Source organism: Cuculus canorus, chromosome 7 (genome assembly GCF_017976375.1).
Source record: "Cuculus canorus isolate bCucCan1 chromosome 7, bCucCan1.pri, whole genome shotgun sequence".
Taxonomy (NCBI): Eukaryota; Metazoa; Chordata; class Aves; order Cuculiformes; family Cuculidae; genus Cuculus; species Cuculus canorus.
In genome coordinates, this window is record NC_071407.1 from 2,297,277 (window position 1) to 2,318,934 (window position 21,658).

Genomic DNA, 21,658 nt, shown 5'->3' on the forward strand with positions numbered 1-21,658 from the left:
CAGGCCAATCCAATACGATCCAGAGACATATCTGGAATCTCTATGCCCCGGGTGAGAAAGAAAATGGATTTACTTAAACAGCATGCAAAGGCCAGCATTTAGGAGAGGCCAGAGTGAAGGGGGCTGTTCTGCCGCTCAGGTTCAGGGCTGGATTGGATTTGCCAAGTGGTTTTCTCCTTATGACTGATGAGAAAACTGTTGGCTTGACACGTGGATATGAACCTCTCTACAGTGATTCACGCCTCTGCAGGCTTCCTGCATGCCACCTCCCCTTTCAAATGATTGAGAGCAACGACACTTCTCAATGGATTTTTCTCCCCGGTGCCCTGTTCCGAGATGTGTGCAGCACTGGGTTCCCATGATCGTCATTAGGCAGCAGTTGAGTTCCAGCTCAAGTGGAAAACTCGGAGCCATAACAACTTAAATTCCAGACATCTGTTGTGTCCGTGCCCCAGGCCATGTCGCTTGCAATCACTTGAAGAGCTCAGTATCAGCTTAGCTGTGGGCTGGAGAGCAGCCCGAGCTGCAAACACTCCTGGTAGAAGGGTTGTCTCCTCTGGAATGCACTTCCCCACTTCAGCTCTAACAGCTTGGGTTTTGTGACCTCCAGGGCATCCTGTAGGGTCCATTTGCTTTCCCAGGCTCTGAAGGGCGAGGAGAAATTTGGGAAATTGTGAGGCTACTGTAGGAAATGCTTGGTTGTAGAGGTTCTGCTTTGAGACATTGGCTGCCCAGGGAGGTGGTGGAGTCACCATCCCTGGAAGGGTTTAAAAGGCAGGTGGATGAGGTGCTTGGGGACGTGATTTAGTAGTAGACAATTACGGTTGGAGTCGATCTCTAAGATCTTTTCCAACCAAAGGATTGTATGATTGACTCCGTGGGTAGAAATTGTCCCAAGTAAATCTATCCAGAAAGCAAAACAGGGAACTGTTACTGAGCTGAAGAAACAAACACTTACTGACACTGTGGGACAGAAGAAAGAGGTTTTTTATAACGTAATAAGTAAAATTATTCTGATTAAGTTTTTAAAATCTGTAAATAACAAAAAAGAGAGAACTAGCAAGAAACATAGATCTTCAAGTCATAAAAGGGAGGGAGGAAAAAATCCATTAAGGGATTGTTTCAAGAGCACACTTAAAATATTTAATGCTGATCCCTTTGCCTTTGAACTCCTTAAAAGAAGTCACCTCTTACAGCTTCCCATCCAAAATGAATTAGGCTTTCAATTTTCCTTGTTTCCTGCCATAATCACACTAAACTCTTACCCCGTACACAGGAAAGGATCCAGCAAAAGAAACTCATCTTGCTGTGTGCTCGGAAGGTTTTCTCAAATGGCTTCAACGCTGAAGACAAAGGTCAGCAATTTACACCAAACAACGCACTGGAATTTAATCTTTCCTCTGCTTGCAGTGCTTCCCCAGCCTTCACGGGTGTTCTTCAATCACATTCCTACTGGAAAGTAGGGCTTTTTAAAAAACCTTCCATAAAGGCTGTTCAGTATTTTTCCTGAGAGACTCGAAGCTGTGAATGCAGCATTAGAGAGCTGCCAAGTGATCTGCAGAGGTCTCCACCATTTTACCTCTTCCAGAGACGCTTGTTTAATTAACACATTCCTCAGCTGTAGGACTCCTCGCAGCTAAGGATTGCTGCTGCTTTGACACACGGCCGTGCTGGAGGATGAGGGCACAGACAGTTTGTGTCAAACCTTGGCCAGCTTTGCCTTGCACAGCCTGGAAACGCGTCTCAGAGCAAGACAAGAAACCAAGAAACCGTGCTTTGCAACCGGGAAGGAAGGAGAAGAGAGCTGAAAAATGTGCATGATTTAAAAGGCTGTAGGATGAGAAACAGATGCCGGTGTGGCATTTGTGGGGTGGCAAGTTACACAGCTTCTGCTGGCAGTTGGCAAGCTAAAGCGGTATCAGACCCACAGCTATGCAGAACCCACCACCACAGCTGGCATCCAGGCTGGCAGGAGCAGCCAAGAGCATGGGCTGAAATAGTCTTTCTCTTGCCCTTGTGCCTCCACCCTAGAAGGGACCAGAGCCGAGGGAGGGAAACCAGACTGCACCTGCCTGGGAGATCAACACAACGCCTTCCCTTCGAGCGCTCTCTGAGCAGTACCTGTCAGCAGGACTTAAATCCACCTAAATGAAGGGGAAATAGGGAGGAAGAAAAGCAAAGGGGTGTATTTGCTCTCTAACTCAAGTCTTGATGCTCCATATCTCACAGGCAGAGCTTCCAGCTGAACTCTCGGTGCCTTCTCAGCTCTGAAGCAGTTGAAGTAAAGGTTTTTTTTGATGCCTCCCGACACATATTTTAAGTGGGTGAGCTGGCAGCGAGATGAGATTCCCTTCCTTATTGCTGCCTACCCAAAAGGGAAACCCTGGAAAACTGCCAGATCTGGGGACTTGTTAGGGAAACACTAGTTTGCTGATGGGAGGGAAAAAAACCCAGATGAGGCAGAATTCCACTTTAACTCTGCCAGCTAAAACGTTGTTTAGACTTGCATCGGTAGAAGGAAGCTATCAGCTAATTTACACAAAGGATAAAGGCTTTATAGGAGACATGATTTAGCATCATCGATCAGCAACCAGTGAGACAGAAGGCTAAAATCACCGGGGCTTAGGAAAAGAGGGGATGGAGAAGGACAAGTTTTCAACTGGTCTCCTATGAGAAAAGTAAAAATAAAGGAATAGCCTACCTGCGCTAGGAGTTCCAGTGAGCATTGATGGAGCTCTTTATGGATTTCAAGCTGTCTATAGGTGCTTACTAATAATTGATTGGGGGTGATGGTTACTTTTCAAGTAGTTAAATGATGCTACGGCGAATAAACCCTATCCTTTTTTTTTTTGACCCAGGATGGCAGGTCTCCATCAGAGTTCCTTCAGGATTTGGAACAGAGGCCAGTGCCAGAAAACTTGCGAAAACCACAGGGCTGCAGGGTGGATCCGTGTCTTCCCTGTCTCTGCGCTGGCCCTGCTGGAATCCCAGGCTGTATGAACGAACGCACAAAGCCCATGGCAGCACACAGTGGGCGTAACCACAGCCTTGTGTGACCTTTGCGTTGGCAGCTCCTCTGCAGAGTTTGAAACTCCGCATTGCCGCCTTCCACTCCTTAAGATCTTACCTAAACGAGATGATTTTTAACTCACAAGAAGGGCTCTGGCCCCTGAGGACACTCTGAAGGAGACTCTAAGACAGATATTAGTCCCAGTCATAAGACACGGGGTTGTCTACGGCAAAGAATCGGGAGGAAGGGCTGTAATTCTCCCTCACAGCTCTGCCCGCTGGTTCATGGTCACACTGGCATAGACAATAGCGGCACAGGGAGTATTTTTAGGCCTGGGTTGGTTTTTTTTTTTCCATACAAGATAATGAGGTTACAGCGCCCCATGGACACCCACACTTTCTTGGGCAGGGATGAAAGGAGTTTCAGAAGCAAAGAGCTTCTACCTTGGAAGAATAAAGCCTCAGTGGAGCTCAGGACAGCCATGTGGTCCACTCCCAGAACAAGAGCTGTTTAGTAGCTGCTTCTTTCACTCTGGCTTTCTTCTCCTCTCCCAAGCAGTACAAGCCTCGGGAATACTCCCCCTGACCATACAGAGGGGGGCAGCCCCCACTGCTCTGGGCAACCCAGGCCAGGGCCTCCCCACCCTCACGGGAAAACATTCCTTCTGAGCATCTCATCTCAATCTCCCCCCTTTCAGCTGAAAACCATTCCCCCTCGTCCCATCCCTGCACTCCCTGATCCAGAGCTATGGCTGCCCCATCCCTGGAGGTGTTCAAGGCCAGGTTGGACGGGGCTTGGAGCGCCTGATCCAGTGGGATGTCCCTGACCAGGTCAGGGGGGTTGGAACTGGATGAACTTCAAGATCCCTTCTGACCCAAATCACTCCATGACTCTATGATTCTTCTCATCCCAGATCCCAGCCAGCAGCAAAGTCACAAGTGAGTTCAGCAGGGAGAAGATCGAGTTTTTATGACAAATGTCACGCTACCTCTCATTCCCCATACCCAGCAAATGCTACATCGGTTGGACAATAAATTTCTTTAACAAGTCAGTACTACTACTTAACAGGACCCGTGAGCGCTTCTATAGCATTTTACAATTCCAAATCACTGCATAAGTATTAATTAGCCTTAATGACTCATATTACCTAATAAGATAATGAAAAACCCTGCAGCTCACAATATGTGCTTCTATTTTCAGTAAGAGATGAAATGGATCTTTTAAAAGGATACATTTTCTTCTAATTCCTCTTCTGCACATCCCTGTAATAACTTCTGGAAATAATCCAAAGGGGGTCACGGTGAGTTTTTTTTCTTCTCAATTTGCAAAGACTAATCTATTGCGCCAAACAAAGCCTTTTCCCACAAAATCAACATACAGAGGTTTAATGATAATATTTCTTCCTTAGGAGGCTTTTGATTGAGTGACGACTGGTGTGAACTCACTGTTTGGTAAGGAGTTGTGGATTTGCTGCCTGTTCTTAATGGAGAATAGCGATGTCTGTCTTGGTTACTTTCTGGGTTGCCACTGCCAAGGTAATACTTAATGGATTAAGTCTTGTGAAATGAATTCTGTAAATAAAATGTGGGCTGAGATCATTTCAACTCATTTCCCCTGCGTCCCCTTCCCGTCCTGGAAGCTGTCGAGTACAAGCAGCCTGCAAGCAGCCTGCTCTCCCGGTGTTAGTCTTGAGCCTCTCTAGATGCATAAAACAGTTTGGTTTTCAAATACTTTCTGTGATGCAATTAAAAAACATCACAAGAAATCACCCAACCCTTCTCAATTCCACTCATCGCTATAAATTGGATACAGCTTATCTTGCAAGGGCACCAAACATCGCTCCGTTTGTCCGTCGTTAGACCACTGGAAACCTGTGTTTATGGTAGAACAACAGTTGTATCTGAAGGATTTTTAAAGAAAGGAACTGAACCAACTGTGGGTTTGTAAACAAACAATATGGTTTTGACGTCAGGCATATCATTCCATACGCTGGAACAGTTTCTATCGTGCGGCCAGTTCCTGCCCCTGAAGAGTATCTTATTTAATTGAGATGCAGTCACCATATGGGACAGAACATCAAGTCCAAGAAACTCCAGGGAACGGCTGAAGGCAAAATCTATGCTGGAAAGATTTCATAAGCTGTACTTCAAAGGAGCGACAGAGACCTTTGGGCTCAAGGAAGCAAGGGGGAACTTGTGTCTAGTGTAGAAGAAAGAGAAAGAGAACGTGAGGGGATGTGTACAGGGTGGGGACTGTCAAGGGGAAGGACTTTGTTTCTTCTTTAGAAATAAATCAGTCTGAGGGTTTTCTTCTGCATTAAAGTTATCCAAAAAAAATCTGCCTAACTTTTTCCAGAGCAATAAATCCTCTCCACAGCTTTCAGCAGTTCTTCCAGTTTTGTTTTCAGCCCTTCTTGGGTTCCTCTTTCTTCGTGTTCTTCCCTACTCACCCTGCAGACAACCTCCAGGGAGGACAACTCATGCGGGGAGGTTTTCTGTTCGTTACCACTCCAGCATCCAAGGCACCATCCACCCTCCAGCACCATGACCAGGCACTGCATCCTTGTGCAGTAAATGTGGCCCCAAGGGGCAACGCAGCACCCCTACAGCAGGAGAACCTCTCCAACCCCTAAGCACAGGCAGCCGGGGCTCCAAACACACACCGAGGTCAGGAGCTGACACTTGGGCGATGCAAGAACACCAAGAATCTCTTTGCTATTGCTGTAGTAACCGAAATATGTAGAATAATAGTTGGAAAAGACCTCTAAGCTCATTCAGTCCAACCATCAGCCCAACCCCACCGTGCCTGCTAAACCATAGCTCAAAGAGCCACATCTACATGTTGTTTGAACCCCTCCAGGGATGGAGACTCCACCACTGCCCTGGGCAGCCTCTGCCAGGGCTTCACCACTCTTTCGGTAAAGAAATTTTTCCTGAATTTAACCCAAGCCTCCCCTGGCGCAACCTGAGGCCATGATAGAGTACGTTGCCTTTATTTTTTTCACTACATCACATTTTCTACTACAAGATTCCAGTTCTCCAAATTTGCAGAAAACCTAGTGCCTTCCAGAGGTGGCGTAAAGCTCCGTGCTGGGCACTCAACTCTGACTCCATGCACACACAGACCACCACAACTCTTCTCAACACAGCTCTCCATACGCCTATACACTTAGGAAGAAAATAGAAGACAATTCCCCTTGCTGTTATTTCATGCCATGGAATCCTGACTACTTGTTGAAAAACTATTTCCAGTAAAAATGTAAGAGTTTTTCCAAGGAAAGCTGATGCTTTCTACAGAAAAAATATTTCTCATAATCTCAATCTCTAGTTTTAGCCAAAACCATGAAAGCAGACTTAGGTGTAACATTGAGACCAATCCTTGGATACAATACCAGAAGTTGTGTTTGGTTATTTACAGTGGAAGGCAAACTGCAATTCTTTCTTTTGATCTATTTGTTGGCTTCAGGATTCCATTTCTAAACCTTGCTTTTTAATTACTGCAAACATCAGAGCTGAAGAATTTGGTGGACAGAAAATTGGCTCCTTCTTTGTGGTTTTGATCAGACCAGGCTTTTGATGCCTCCTCTTTTCCAGTTTCAGTGCCTGAGCTTTACGAGTGACACCATCCTGTAGCGTGTTGCCTACGTCTCCGTTCCCTGGATGGATACACCTGGGTCTGACACCATCCCCAGCCAACGTGACGCAGGGTGCCACACAGACACATTATCCCATAATGAAGTCCACTATGTCATGTTTGGACATTAGGAACAAATGTTTTCCAGTGAGGGTGGGCAAGTCCTGGCCCAGGTTGGGCAGAGAAGTCGTAGCTGCCCCACGCCTAGAGGTGACAAGGCCAGGTTGGATGGGGCTTGGAGCAACCTGATCCAGGGGGAGGTGTCCCTGCTCATGGCAGGGGGTGGAACTGGATGAGCTTTGAGGGTCCTTCCAACCCAAACCATTCTATGTCATCACTTGATCTCTTGGAGGCAGCTTCCCTCGTGAGTAAGCCTGGAAATTCACACTTTTCCAAGACCCCCAAGTCATGCGTTTCTCTCTGCAGTGCTGGCAAACCAGAAGCCAAGGAACCTGAGAATTGCCAGTGGGAATTCATGAATGATTTCCCACCACCGTGGAACAGAGCGGAGAAGCCCAAGCTACCTTTAAACAAGATAACCCGAGTAGACAAGCAGTCTTTCTGCACAGGATGGAGCTCAGTGCAGGTTGCAAAGCATTTCTAGGAAGCTGGATAAATACTCAAGCAACTTTCTGTCACTGATGTCCATCCTGCTGCTTCTTGACTGCTACCAGTGCCCACGCAGGCATGTAAAAAAATCTCATTTAGGGAGGTCTGAATCCCATTCCAGGGCCCGCAACATTAATATACCTTCAGGCAGACAAATTCCTACGTGACTGAAATAAACCAGGCAGGTGAAAGTCTTGATCAGGTCTGAAAAAGAACAACGCAAAAAATGCAGGGGAAAAATAGAGCCAGCTTTTGTAAAAGGTGAGTGTGTGAACTCTGCGGCTTCACTTTTGTCCCACTTCCTCTGTTCACTATCTCTACAAAGCACTTCTCACACAAAAGCGTATTTTTAACAACCTGCCAGAATTGGCAGCTCAAGTTACTTTTAGTCTGGATAAATGAATCATGGAATGGTTTGAGTTGGAAGGGACCTCAAAGATCATCCAGTTGCACCCCTGCCATGGGCAGGGACACCTCCCACTGGCTCAGGGGCTCCAAGCCCCATCCAACCTGGCCTGGAACCCCTCCAGGGATGGGGCAGCCACCACTGCTCTGGGCACCCTGGGCCAGGGCCTTCCCACCCTCATTGTGAAGAATTTCTTCCTAATGTCTAATCTAACTCTTCCCCCTTCCAATTTAAAGCCATTCCCCCTCGTCCTGTTACTCCAGGCCCTTGGAAAAGCCCCTTCCCAGCTTTCCTGGAGCCCCTTTCAGCACTGGAAGCTGCTCTAAGGTCTCCCCGCAGCCTTCTCTTCTCCAGGCTGAACATCCCCAACTCTCTCAGCCTGTCCTCACAGCAGAGGGGCTCCAGCCTTCAAATTGTCTTTGTAGGGGCAGAATCCCCTCCTCTCCCTGCTGGCCACGCTGCTATGGATGCAGCCCGGGACACAGTTGGTTTCTGGGCTTTGAGCACACGTTGACGGCTCATGTTGAGCTTCTCACCAACCAGCACCCCGAGCCCTTCTCTGCACGGCTGCTCGCAAGAGCTTAAAGGCACAGAGAGATATTTTTCTCTTTTTAAACCAAGCACGGCAAAATTATTATTAACAGGGTGGATCTTTCTGACTGTGAAATCTCACTGGATATAAATATTCAACAAGAGAAACCATCAGAGCTCTCCTTCCACAACGCACAACCAGAAACTGCTTTGCTGAAGGAGTTAAAGTTTTCCGCAATAATGCAACAAATCACTCACTACAACAAACAGCGGCCACAGTCTGTGGCAGTTTCTCCACAAACTTCAATCTACTGGGGGAAAAAAAATTGTGATTTATTATATAGCAGTTGGACAGTTGCGAAAGAAAATTTGCCAACGATCAGCATAATCAACTCTTTCACCCAAGCTGTTTTTTTTATGGAAGAAAAAAGCACAGAATGGGTCTGGGCAAAATAAATAAAAATTCCACACTTTTAACCAACAGAACCTTTTGCGTCATTCCGAAATATTTACAGACAGCCAGATTCTTTTATCATCAAAAAGACACTCTGGCCTTTCAAATTACAGCTTTTTCTTATATTTTTGTTTACTGGTGGCCTCTAAACTAGTGGGTATCCCTGACTTGTGGCATCTCCATGCCATGTTTGTCAAATGCAGGAATTCTTAAAGCTGCGCCTTGTGTTTTTTTTGTGCCTTGTGTTTTTTTTTTTCGCCTTGCCTTGAAACATCTCTCTTTTGTAAGCCGTGAATTTCCAAGATCACAGAACACCATCTAGGAGCAGCATCCATCATATGAGTCATTGTTACCGATGTCTCAAACTGTAGTTTTCATCGATTGAAAAGTCTCCTTATGCCAGTATTAACCTGGAAAGGGCCAGCTGGTTTAATACAGTTTAATATTTCAGACCTGGGAAGAGGGCTGCAAATAGAAATGCGCGTTAGCCATTCATTAGCAACTCTTCGAGCCCAGGAACGGCATCAGCGCAGCATCCCTGCCCGGGAGAATTAGCACACAACAGAACACCCCTGCGAAAGGGATGTTCTATTGTCCAGGGAGGTTATTGTCCAGGGAGGTTATTCTCCCTCTGTACTCAGCACTAGTGAGACCGCACCTCGAGTACTGTGTTCAGTTCTGGACCCCTCACCACAAGAAGGATGTTGAGGCTCTGGAGCGTGTCCAGAGAAGAGCGACGAAGCTGGTGAGGGGCTGGAGAACGTCTGACGAGGAGCGGCTGAGAGAGCTGGGGTTGTTTAGCCTGGAGAAGAGGAGGCTGAGGGGAGACCTCATTACTCTCTACAACTACCTGAAAGGAGGTTGTGGAGAGGAGGGAGCTGGGCTCTTCTCCCAAGGGACAGGGGACAGGACAAGAGGGAATGGCCTGAAGCTCCGCCAGGGGAGGGTCAGGCTGGATATCAGAAAAAAATTCTTCACAGTAAGAGTCATCGGGTACTGGAACAGCTGCCCAGGGAGGGGGTCGAGTCGCCTTCCCTGGAGGTGTTTAAGGAACGGGTGGATGAAGTGCTGAGGGACATGGTTTAGGGAGTGTTAGGAATGGTTGGACTCGATGATCCAATGGGTCCTTTCCAACCTGGTGATTCTGTGATTCTGTGAAAGGTGCTGCCGCTTCGGATAAGAAAGAAAGGAGAAAAGAAGTTACTTTGAAATGCAACCCAAAAACCTAACTCCTTGGCTAAACGGCACTTTTAATAAAGATGTTTCCAGTGTTTGTTTATTTATCAAAAACCAGTGTTTCTCGTGGTTGTTTTGATTTTTCTGTCTGTGCACAAGAAGGCGGAGGAAAAAAAGAGCTTTACTAAGCAAGGCTTTCAGTGAGACACCAGATGATGGATAGTCAAACACAGAGCCTCCTGTAAACACAGAGGGAACCAAAAGGTATGAACTGACTCAGAATTGTGTCAACACAGGTCGCAGGCCCTCGGTTTATTTCAGCCTTCCTGTTTTTCACAGATTTCTTTTCACACTATACTGTGTTTTTTTTCAGACACAGACGCTTTTCAGTACACCTTAGCAGGGTGCAAACGCACACACGCTTTTACACCGAAAAGCAGGCATCGACACACACATGTAGGCTGTTCTGCCACAAGCACAGCAGCAGCATTTTCCATCCGTGGCTCCTGGCTCCGTGACACTAAGCCGTGCCTTTCTTCATCACCCTAAATCAAAAGGCCCAGCCCAGCCCTGCCTCCAGTTCTTCCACGGAGGCTCTTGGATAGCATCCAGAAAAGAGGAGCCCAACAAAACCTCAACAGCCCAGTCCTTCAGTTCATGCAACCCTCTAAGACTCAGCGTGATTTATATTTTTTAACATGTGGCAAAGTGGCAAGACGGCGTCTGACCAAAAGTGCTGGGGGGCAGGCGCCCAGCAAAGAGGTCTGTGATGAGCAGAACCTCCTGCTGTTTGTCTTGATCACAGAGTCACAGAATCATAGAATGGTTTGAGTCAGAAAGGACCTCAAAGCCCATCAGTCCCACCCCCCGCCATGGGCAGGGACATCTCCCACTGGATCAGGGGCTCCATCCAACGTGGTCTTGAACTTCTCCAGGGATGGGGCAGCCACCACTGCTCTGGGCAACCTGGGCCAAACATTTCTTCCTAAGATCTCATCTCAATATCTCCTTTTTCATCTGAAAAAAACTCCCCCACCACCCTATCCCTGTCCTCCCTGATCCAGAGCCCCTTCCCTCTTCTCCAAGCTGAACAACCTAACTCTCTCAGACTCTCTCAGCCACATGGGAGGTGCTCCAGCCCCCAGGCAATTTCTGTGGCCTCCTCTGGATCCACTCTAGCAGATCCATGTTCTTGCTGCGCAGATCTCTAAACCCATTGGATTGAGGCTGTCACCTTTCCCTTGTACAAAGTCATTCTTCTGCTGAATGCCTATTCCCATAGAGACTGTAGGAAAAAGCCTCTCTGGGGTCTCTGTTTCATAATCAAATTTGATTGGGACTGAACAGGGGCCGAAGAAGTTGCGAGGGGAGGGAATGGTGGGCAGACACATCCAGGACCTGGATCCCCTTCAAGTCCCAGAACAGTTCAACTGATGGTTCAAGAAAGGTATTTCAGTACACACCCTCACAACATCACCTGCAGAGACGCTTTGTCACCTGAAATCCTGAGATCCGTTTAAAGGACTTGCAGAAAATAACAAAGGAAGATCAGTTAAGTCAAGGGAGTTGCTTTTCCTCAGCAGAGGCAATAAAAGAAGCAGTTTAAGGCCAGACTGCAATGTCCCATACCTGTGCCTGGATGTCCATGAGCCACATAGAGCCGAGTGCAATGAAACTGCAGGTGCAACAAATCCATCCTGAGCATCTTGGATCAACCACACACGTGCAGATGACTTAATGCTATGGTCTCAAAGAGTCTGGCTCATCCAAGGTGTGCAGGATCCACCATTTGAGCAAGAAGAAGTTTATAAACAGCACCTGTTTGTCTGGGATGTTTCTATCTCAGCTCGATTAGCTGAAGAAAAGGTGGAGCCATCAAGGAGTGATGACCATACTCAGGTTAAGCAGTGCTGCATTCTTTGTATAATCACATCCAGCTCAGTGGGAACGCTACCCAATAAAAGTCAGAGGCACAGAACAAGGAATCAGACCTCATCTCCCATTACGTAAGAGCCAGTTGCTAAAATTCCCAGACGACAGGTAATCTTTACAGTGAAACCACACCCACCAAAAGCATCAGAAGGGCTCTTGCCCTGGTAGCTCACCAGTTCATTCACAAAAAAATGCAAATCAAATCAAATGTAGGACAAGGCTGACACCAAAAAATGCCAGAAACAGCATTTCAGAAACAGAAATCATTGGCAGACTTTGAAGACGACTCATTTTGGGATGTAACACATTTGTAAAGAGTGAGCATTTTATCCGGTGCTGTTCTCTGCTGTAGCAACCAAGGTTGATGGAACAACAGAGAGAATTCCCTGTGCAAATTGCAATATATCAAGTGCAATTGCAATATATCGGATTTGCTTCGAGTAGGTTCTGTACCTTCAGAAACTCTGTGGAGTGGCCGTAAACCAGAAAAGCTTTTTCCTCCTGCTTCCCGCTCCTTTCTTTACATCCTTTTAGCTCTACAGCAGAAGATAAGGGAAGCAAAATTCACTGAAGGAGGCCATGAAAAGAGTTTAAAACGATTGCACATTTTCTCTGCATAAACAGGCAGTGAATCTCCTACTTCAATAGCGCCAGGGCACTGTCACTCACCCCAGGAGTTCACCCAAGTCAGACAAATTATGCTGCCCCTTATCTCAGCTGTTAGAGTTTCTTGTCTTTCATTCATGCATTGCCAGGGGCTGGATTTTATCTCAGTGTAGGGGAGAAAAGCAGCCTCAGTTGCTGAAGTTAACCTCTTGTGGCGAGACCAGGAATACCAGGCTTTCCAGGGGAGAATACACAAGGAGATAGCTGCTAGCCTTGTTCGCCAAGGGGGAAATTCAGCAGGGATGAGCAGGAGAAATGCTGTGTTATGGCAACGGCCGCTGCGAGCTCCCTTCCAGACCTGCAGGGTTTGGCCCACATCAATAAAACAAAGTCAATTAGAAAAAAGCTTTATATGCCTTATGAAAAACTACATGAAGAAGTGATGTGATGTGAATAGAGGATGGTACAGCTGAGCGAACCCGCCTGGCAGAGGGCAGTGGCTGCCACTTCAGACACCTTATCCACAGTATAATTAATATTAACCTTCAGCGACATCAGCGATCTCTCTGCTTTCATCAACTCTCACTTCCCTCCCGATAAAGAGCTACTTATTACACAGCAACGCAGGATGTGATGAGGCGATTCGTTTCTGAATGTCCTTCTACAGCCACGTTGGTGCTGGCAGGTACCAAGTCAAAGCCCATATGCCAGGAACGGCTTAACGGTCAAGTCCCTCTGGATCCCAGAGCCTGTGCATGCAAAGCAAAGAGCCACCGCCAGCCCCAAGCCCTGCCTTGTGAGTCCATCAGAGAATCACAAAAAGGTTTGGGTTGGAAGGGACCTTAAAGTCCACCCCCGTGCCATAGGCAGGGACACCTCCCAGTGGTTCAGGTTGCTCAAAGCCTCATCCAACCTGGCCTGGAACCCCTCCAGGGATGGGGCAGCCATTATGCCAGTTTTCCCTGTTTGATCTACTGTGCCTTGGTAGGAACCAGAAAATGTTCAGCTTGCACGGCAACATCGTGGGTGCTGTATCCGTAGCAGACTCATCTCTAAAGTGATTCCATTTAACCATGAGGACCCTCATCGCCATTCTGCTGAATCAGTTTTGGTAACACATTTTATTCAAGCAACACTTTCAAAGAAGGGAAAAGCTCTTACCTACTGTTCTTCGGAGATCTTCACATTGGCTAATGTGAGGGAATTTCAAGATTTCTTTCCACTTTTTGCTTTTGCCTTTGCGTTTCCCTCCACCTCCTGCAGAGAAAGAAATACCAGGATTAGATTGCTTTGGGGACTATGTCCAATCCAGAGTTTACCAGCTCAGTCACAGTCCTTACAGATATCATTAAGAATTGAGGCTGAGACATTGCGGGTAGACGTACAGACCAAGTCTGAGCTTGTCTGGGCTGAAAAAGCCCACGGAAGCACATCTTGCAGGTGAATGGCGAGCGACCTCACTGGCTTCCTTACGCTCTGGCTGAATGAGGTCCAACACCCTCAGCCCTTCCACGCTCATGATTCTCCCTCATCAATACCCTTTCATAAATACCTTGCCACAAGCATCACTGGTATCTCCAGGTGCCACATCTGAGCTTGCAAAGCGGGATGCCTTCTGCACTGGACTCTGACCAGTAAAGGCAGCGTTTCCAGCATACCTCACAGAATCACAGAATCACCAGGTTGGAAAGGACCCATTGGATCATCGAGTCCAACCATTCCTAACACTCCCTAAACCATGTCCCTCAGCACTTCATCCACCCGTTCCTTAAACACCTCCAGGGAAGGCGACTCGACCACCTCCCTGGGCAGCTGTTCCAGTGCCCGATGACTCTTACTGTGAAGAATTTTTTTCTGATATCCAACCTGAACCTCCCCTGGCGGAGCTTCAGGCCATTCCCCCTTGTCCTGTCCCCTGTCACTTGGGAGAAGAGCCCAGCTCCCTCCTCTCCACAACCTCCTTTCAGGGAGTTGTAGAGAGCAATAAGGTCTCCCCTCAGCCTCCTCTTCTCCAGTCTAAACACCCCCAGCTCTCTCAGCCGCTCCTCGTCAGACGTTCTCCAGCCCCCTCACCAGCTTCGTTGCTCTTCTCTGGACACGCTCCAGAGCCTCAACATCCTTCTTGTGGTGAGGGGTCCAGAACTGAACACAGTATTCGAGGTGCGGTCTCACCAGTGCTGAGTACAGAGGGAGAATAACCTCCCTGGACCTGCTGGTGACCCCATTTCTGATCCAAGCCAAGATGCCGTTGGCCTTCTTGGCCACCTGGGCACACTGCTGGCTCATGGTCAGTCGGCTGTCAACCAGCACCCCCAGGTCCTTTTCTTCCGTGCAGCAAGAAAAGGGTTCCGCCCCTTTACGAGGGGTTCCGTCCACTCCTTGCTGGGATCACTGGATGACACGTCTATGGTGTCAGGCTCCTCAGCCTGAGCAAGCCTAAATCACACGGACTTGCTGTCCGTGCTCTCCTATAGTGCTCTCCCTCTGCTAGATGGGCCCTCAGACCTGAAGCAGCTCAGCTGTAGAGGACGCATCTAAATTTTTGCTGTCTTTTTTTCACTACCATTGGGCACTTTTTTACTCCAGCCCTTCCCTGGGTTCCTCTTTTATGCCTGCACGTTTTTCACGCTGCCACATCAACATGACTGCACAGGACGGGAGGTTTGGTGTGGTGCTGGGGGTTTCGCTCCCAGCTTGTCTGTGTGCCTGTCCTACTTGGAGATGCCACGCAGCCAACACAGAAAGAGCATCCCTCTGGACGTGAAAGCCCAGATGCAGACTGAGATTCTCCAAGTTGATGTATTTACTGCAATTCAGACCCCGCATACAAAATCTGATTCACTTGAGTCTATTTTGCATGCACTGGCACGCCGAATGACTAATCCAGAGCTGAGTTAATTCTGTAGAGGGGTTGGTAGAGTCACAATTGCAGACTGAGAGTGTGTTGGGTACTCTATAATATTGCAGGCTAAATTGGAAGAGCATTGACTCAAAAGGTAGGAGACCATTACAGAGAAAACACGAGCCTTGGGAAAAAAAATGAAGTATTGCTTTCTGCGGGGTGTTTCTGATCACACCTTTGGTGCACGAGTGCTTCTGCATCTTGTCTTTTATTCCTTTGCTTTTGGGGACCAACGTTTCTGTTCTTGCAGAGCTTGCCTTGAGTTATTTTAAACTCCTTATTGACAGGAATTCATTGTATGTCTCCATTATGCAATGCAGAGCAGAGAGATCTGCACTAGCTGTAAAGGAACCAGTTTGTTTAGACTCTCAGGAGTGCAGCTCTGTTACCCTTTCTGGGAGGCGGTCGCCAGCAAAGCACGGAGAGCTTTGTCTGCCTCTCCACTACACGTTATTACGCAATGCAGATGCACCCTTTGGGTCTATAATGAACTCTGCTTCAACCTCCCCTCTTCAGTGCGTCACAAGCACTGCTACTAAAGTAATTTCCTCTCCCATCCCTTCAGCCACAATATTGGAGAGGCTGTCGTGCTCTCCTTTTGCAGCACCCAACCCTTGGTCTACCAGGCTGAAGGTCTTAGGTAAGCCACGAGGTGCTGAGCAGCACTTTGTGGGTTGGGGTGGGCACCGTGATGGTTTCTTCCTGAACCTTCCTGGAGCACACAGCTCTGCTCTGGTCACCAGGGACTGCAGGACTTGGATTCAGCAACCCACAGCACCCTCCATCAGCTTCTGTCTTCCCAAAAGCTCACTCCTGCCCTCGTGCCCAGGTGCTCCTCTCTGCCAGGCTGCCCCCTCCGCTTCTCCCTCTGCTCCTTCTCCTCCAGGGCCCTTCCTGCACACCCCTTGTGCTCCTGCCCTTATGCCGCACCACACTGTACTCGCACTTCTCTGCCCCCTCCCTTTGGCACTCCTCTGGGGAATGATCCTCCAGGAATTCCCGCTTCCTTCCCTTTCCCATACATTCTCTTTGGCTGCATTTTCCTCCCTAAACTATTGCTTCACGTTTTCCCTCACACTCGATTACCTTGTAAACTTTGAATTCTATGCCTTGATACCAAACCCCCACGGGAATTAAATGACTTAAGCATATATTTATTAGTCCTGAGGGAGAGATGGGAAGGAAGGGAAGGGGGAGGAAGGAGGGAAACAGCTGGGCTGGTGTCAGAGCAGAACGATTCCCCTTTGAAAGCCACAGGGTTTGAATCTGGATTTCTGGATCCCTTCCTCAGGCTGCCAGCTCCCGGAGCGGCTTATCCCACCGCCGTGCACGTGCGTGTACCTCTCACTTCTGCCTGTGGCTTCTCCCAGTGTAGAGACCCACTCTGCTTTCACCAAAAAAAAGGGGCAGGCAGGAGCTTTCTGCTCTGGGCACTGTAGGTAGCACAAGAGATGCACAACTGCTCGGGCAGTGGTGCTGCTAGAACAGGATTTCCAATCATTTCTGGACATGGGAGGCAGATGAAAGCATCCTTTAGGCTGCATCTCCTCAACATTGGTACGTTATCACCCACTGAAGGTCTACTCTCTAGAGAAAAGCACCGGAGGTTTCACAGCAGCCCTGCTTCTCCAGCCACCTTGACAGAAGTCCACGCAACGTGGTTGCAGCATTAAGCTGAGCAGAGCATTGCGAAAGAACCCTTTGCTCTAAATTACAGCCCTGAGATTTGTGCAGAGAGGCAAGGATTTTGCTAAGCTGGGCCAGAATGTATTTTAAATCCGTTCAATGTAAAATATATATTGATATATTCACATTGGATGAGATATTTCGGACATTAAATTTCCATCAGAACTGGAGAGGGGCTCTGCGGTCCCCTGTGACGATCATGATCGATACAGGCAGTGTGTTCTCTCCTCTTTTGTGGCCATCCTCCAAAAATAAGCAGCCTTGCCTGATGAATCATTTGCTCTTAGCTGAGCGTGAAGGAGCGTTACTGTTCTGCCTGTGACGTCTTTATGTTAAAGATTCTGATCAACTGCTTTAATCGACCTGACCTTTCCGCTCTCAGCTTTTCTTGTGGAGCCAGCAGTGTTTGCTGGCTCCAAACATTAATTCCAGGGGGTCTGAAGGACATAATGCAGTGAGACAGCTGAGACAGGGTAAATTGTCTAGCAGAGCTAAAAGCTAAAAGGGGAGGTTTCTCTGAATAGGGCAGTAATTGTGCAGGTTGCAAAGGGAAGCTTTTCACACATCGCCTTGATTGCTGCCTTTGCACTGTTGGTTCTGGACAGGAGGATTTGCAATCTTCAAGGCAGCTTCTCCGAGCAAGACTTGACAAGCACGCCGTGGTTTAGATGGGAGCCGCATCATGTGGGGTTGGAGGGGCTGACTGCTTGAAAACCTTGGCTTGCTGATGAGGACAAAAGGTGAGCGCCCAGCAACAGCATGAAATCTCAGCTCCACTCCCTTGCAGGCACTTAACAACTCGGCACTTGCAAACCGAGGACTGAAGCTGATGCTCTAACATGTCAACCAGTCCTACAGGAAACAAAAGCATTTGTTCTACATCCTACCTACTGAAAAATACATAGATGGTGTTTTTCACATCCTCTCGTGATGCTGGGTGGCAAATCCAGCTCTGATCTCTGCCTGCAAGGAGACAGACATAACCAGAGGTGCACGGGGAGAACATCTGTGAGCAGGAGCTGCGCTCAGCCAAAGGTGTCTGCTTTGTCTGCCTTCGTTATTCAGGGTACGCTGACTCTCTTAACACCTACAGGACGCAGGAAAGTACCTGCATATTGTTAAACCAGTGAGATACTAAGTGGCAAGTCCAAAATCACAGAATCATAGAATCACAGAATCGTAGAATCATTAAGGTTGGAAAAGACCTCCAAACTCATCCGATCCAACATCAGCCCACCCCCACTGTGTCTGCTAAACCGTGTCCCACAGTGCCACAGTGCCACAGTTTCTGAACCCCTCCAGGGAGGGAGACTCGACCACTGTCCTGGGCAGCCTCTGCCAGGGCTTCACCACTTTTTCATTAAGGAAATTTTTCCTGATATCCAATCTAAACTCCTCCTAGTGCAACTTGAGACCATCTCCTCTTGTCCTATCACTTGTCACTTGGGAGAAGGGATCAGCACCCCCCTCTCTACAACCTCCTTTCAGGGAACTGCAGGGAGCGATGAGGTCTCCCCTCAGCCTCCTCTTCTCCAGGCTAAACAGCCCCAGGTCCCTCAACTGCTCCTCATAAGAGTTGTGCTCCAGACCCTTCCCCAGCCCCATTGCCCATCCAGGAGAAATCAGAGACAGAGCAAGAAGCTGAAGTCAAGACCTGGAGCCTGTTAATCCTGCTAATGGCAGCCTCAATTCATGCTCCTTCTCAGTTAATTAAGGATATTTCATGATGCAGAGTTGAACATAACGATGGGTTAGTTCACGCCAGCATCATGCCTCCCTTCATGCCTTGTGCCACCATGCAAGGTGGCTTTTAAGCATGGATAAGATGGCTTCTTTCTGCTCTGTTCTTGCCCAAGTTGATAAGCCTGCGTGACGCCTCGTGCTGCTCACCCAAGATGGCCAAACACTCTATTACCTTCAACTGTATTATCTGTAATCTAGTTAATCCACAATTTAGGTAAACTATCCACAGATCACTGAAGGACAACTACAGTTTGCATCTTCCGTTTCGCAACAGTAGCTAGGCGTTCATCCAAGTCCTTCCAAACAAGAGCGCAGAGCTCTTGACGCTCCGACTGCGAGGCCTTGACTACCCAACATGTGAAAGCAGTGAAACAAACTAAAAAAAAAAAGTTACAAGTCCAAAACTCACGGTTAGTGTCCTATTTCTGCCCAAAAGGTTACATTTCTTCTCTTATTCCTCTCATCAGCCTTCCTTTACTCATTCTCTCCCATCAAAGTCTATGCAGATCTATGATATAGATGGAATTGCCACATGAGATTAAACAAATTGCCTGTCTAGCACAGGACAGACCGCAGGCAGCTTCAGAAGAAGAGCTTGGAAACTCTATTAATGAGATACAGCTAACGAAACATGAGGGTATATTGCTTCCAAAAACGTCTTCTGTCTTGGAAGCTATGCTATTGAAATTCAGGCTGTTCTTATGCTCCTGGTAAACGTCCTGCACTGTTGAACACCCTTTTGCCTCATGTGGGTGTGAGTTCCAGAGATTAATCACGTATTTGTGAAGGAAAATAACACCAATTTTAAATGTGGAACTGCTTCTTTTCCATCTCTTCCTAATGAGAAAGCATGAAAAAAACTTATCAGCCCATCAATTCTCCCTAAGAATTGTTCATATCTAACTCATCGATCCTCTGAGGCAAACAGTTCCGCCTCTATTAGACCTGTTCCACATGGAAGTTCACTACTCTTGTTTCATACTAGTCTACCCTACGCTTGGCTCTACTAGCAAGTGAAAATGGTTTGTTTTCAGAGAATGAAAGACGCTGCTTGCTCTCTGCCCTTCATCCTGCCCTTCTCATTTGGGAAAGCAGGAAAAAAAAAACCAAACGAGAACCTTGTTTCATCTTTACAAGACCATAGAATTATGGAATGGTTTGGGTTGGAAGGGATCTTAAAGCCCATCCATTTCCACCCCCTGCCACGGGCAGGGACACCTCCCACTGGCTCAGGGGCTCCGAGCCCCATCCAACCTGGCCTGGAACCCCTCCAGGGATGGGGCAGCCCCCACTGCTCTGGGCACCCTGGGCCAGGGCCTCCCCACCCTCATAGCAAAACATTCCTTCCTAAGATCTCATCTCAGTCTCCCCTCTTTCAGCTTAAAGCTCTTAGATGATACTCCTGACTAAGCTGTGCATAAAATAAACCCTTACAAGACCATTAGGAACCTCTGTATGAATCCCTTTCTACGTCACCCCAAGGAAAAGCAGAAGACTATGAGGGCTGGATTTTCAAAAGCAGGTGGGTGTCCACCATCCACCGGGACGCAGCGCTTCCACAAAGCAGTCTTGGTTTGTAAGACACAAAAGAAAGTCCACAACGTGCCCTCAAAAGAGAATCACGTTACCTAGCTCCTCTTGAGCTCATCTGGCTTATCTCCTGCAGCCTCTTTTGATGAACTTGACTCTCTGAACAGCCACAGATCACAATAACCATTTCACGCCCACCCTCCCCGCTGTCATAGCACGTGTGCACATCAACCATCCGCGTGTTGCTACAAACACACAAGCCTGACAATCGCTGTGTAAACCGTCCCATTGCTTTGGAAATGAGGATCAGATGTATTTCACATTTGAATCTTTAGAACTGCGAAAATAGGAATTTCGTAAGCAAAAATGCAAGCTTCTACTCAACATAGCTGGGCTGGCTTAGCAATCTGGTTACCAGAGGACCAGAGGGCAAAATATTTTGTATACTACTGGGATCTAAAGTCCTATTAACGTTGCCTCACAGAAGTCACGCTTTATAAACAAATATTTATTGCAGGAATATCTACCTGTTATTTAAATAAGAGGTCATGTAGTGCTGTAAATACTGATGAGTGGCTGAAACAGGGCTTTAATAACACATTTTATATGTTAATAATAATGTTTCTGTTAATGATACGCTTTAATAACACCAACTGCCCTGAAGGGGCAGAGGAAACGAAGGGATTAGTTTTTGAAGACTGATCCTCAAGGTTTGACTATCATATGTCGAGGGCATTTTGGTGCCACTCTAGTAATAAAAAGCAGTGTTTGACATGAGCTTCCTTCATGCCCATTCAGAGCACATTGAAAGGATCTTAACCAAAACAGAAAAACACGCCTTTAAATTATTTCTCTCGGTCTTGAATGGGCATCCCAAGTCGTGGTGCTCTCCATACAAGTCTGCCTACATCTTCCACTGGGAATTTAATGCACATTTGAGATCGTTTCAACAAGTTGACGTTGAGATTTGTGGGCCAGTGCTCATATGCTGGGTGTACGTTACACTGCTATTCATGTTCACATGGGGACTGTTTGGTGATGGGATTTCCCTGGATGCAATTCACTTTCCCCTTGTGTGAGCACCTTTAGTTTGTTTTTTACGGTGTCCCTCTCTCTTTTATGCCTTGTATTTTAAGTGTATTGTATTTATCTGCAGCTGATGAGTGAGAAGAAAAGACATCATTGGCTTTTGTGCGACAAACAAAAATAATCCAGAAGATACAAAGTTTATGAAAGTTTTGCAATCTGTTAAAAGAAAAAAAACAGTAAATCTTACAACAATAAAACCAGTTATCATCTCAAATAGTAAAATTAAGCACAGCCCAAAATTTTAACTTATCCTTGACCACAAAGTAAACTAGGCTCCTGGCATAAACCCAGCTGGTTTAGCTGTGTTTGGAATGCGTTATTATAGAATCCTAGAATCGTTATTATAGAATC

The 21,658-nt window shown here is 47.3% G+C and overlaps 1 protein-coding gene across 3 annotated transcripts in view; it reads right to left on the minus strand.

Moving 5' to 3' along the window:
- The window catches only part of GRK5 (G protein-coupled receptor kinase 5), a 170,414-nt gene that overhangs the window by 88,235 nt on the left and 60,521 nt on the right, over positions 1-21,658 (minus strand). For all 3 annotated transcript variants that reach the window (XM_054071155.1, XM_054071154.1, XM_054071156.1), the window contains exon 2: positions 13,519-13,614. In XM_054071155.1, coding sequence (XP_053927130.1) covers positions 13,519-13,614 — 96 coding nt within the window. The remainder of the gene's footprint in view (positions 1-13,518; positions 13,615-21,658) is intronic.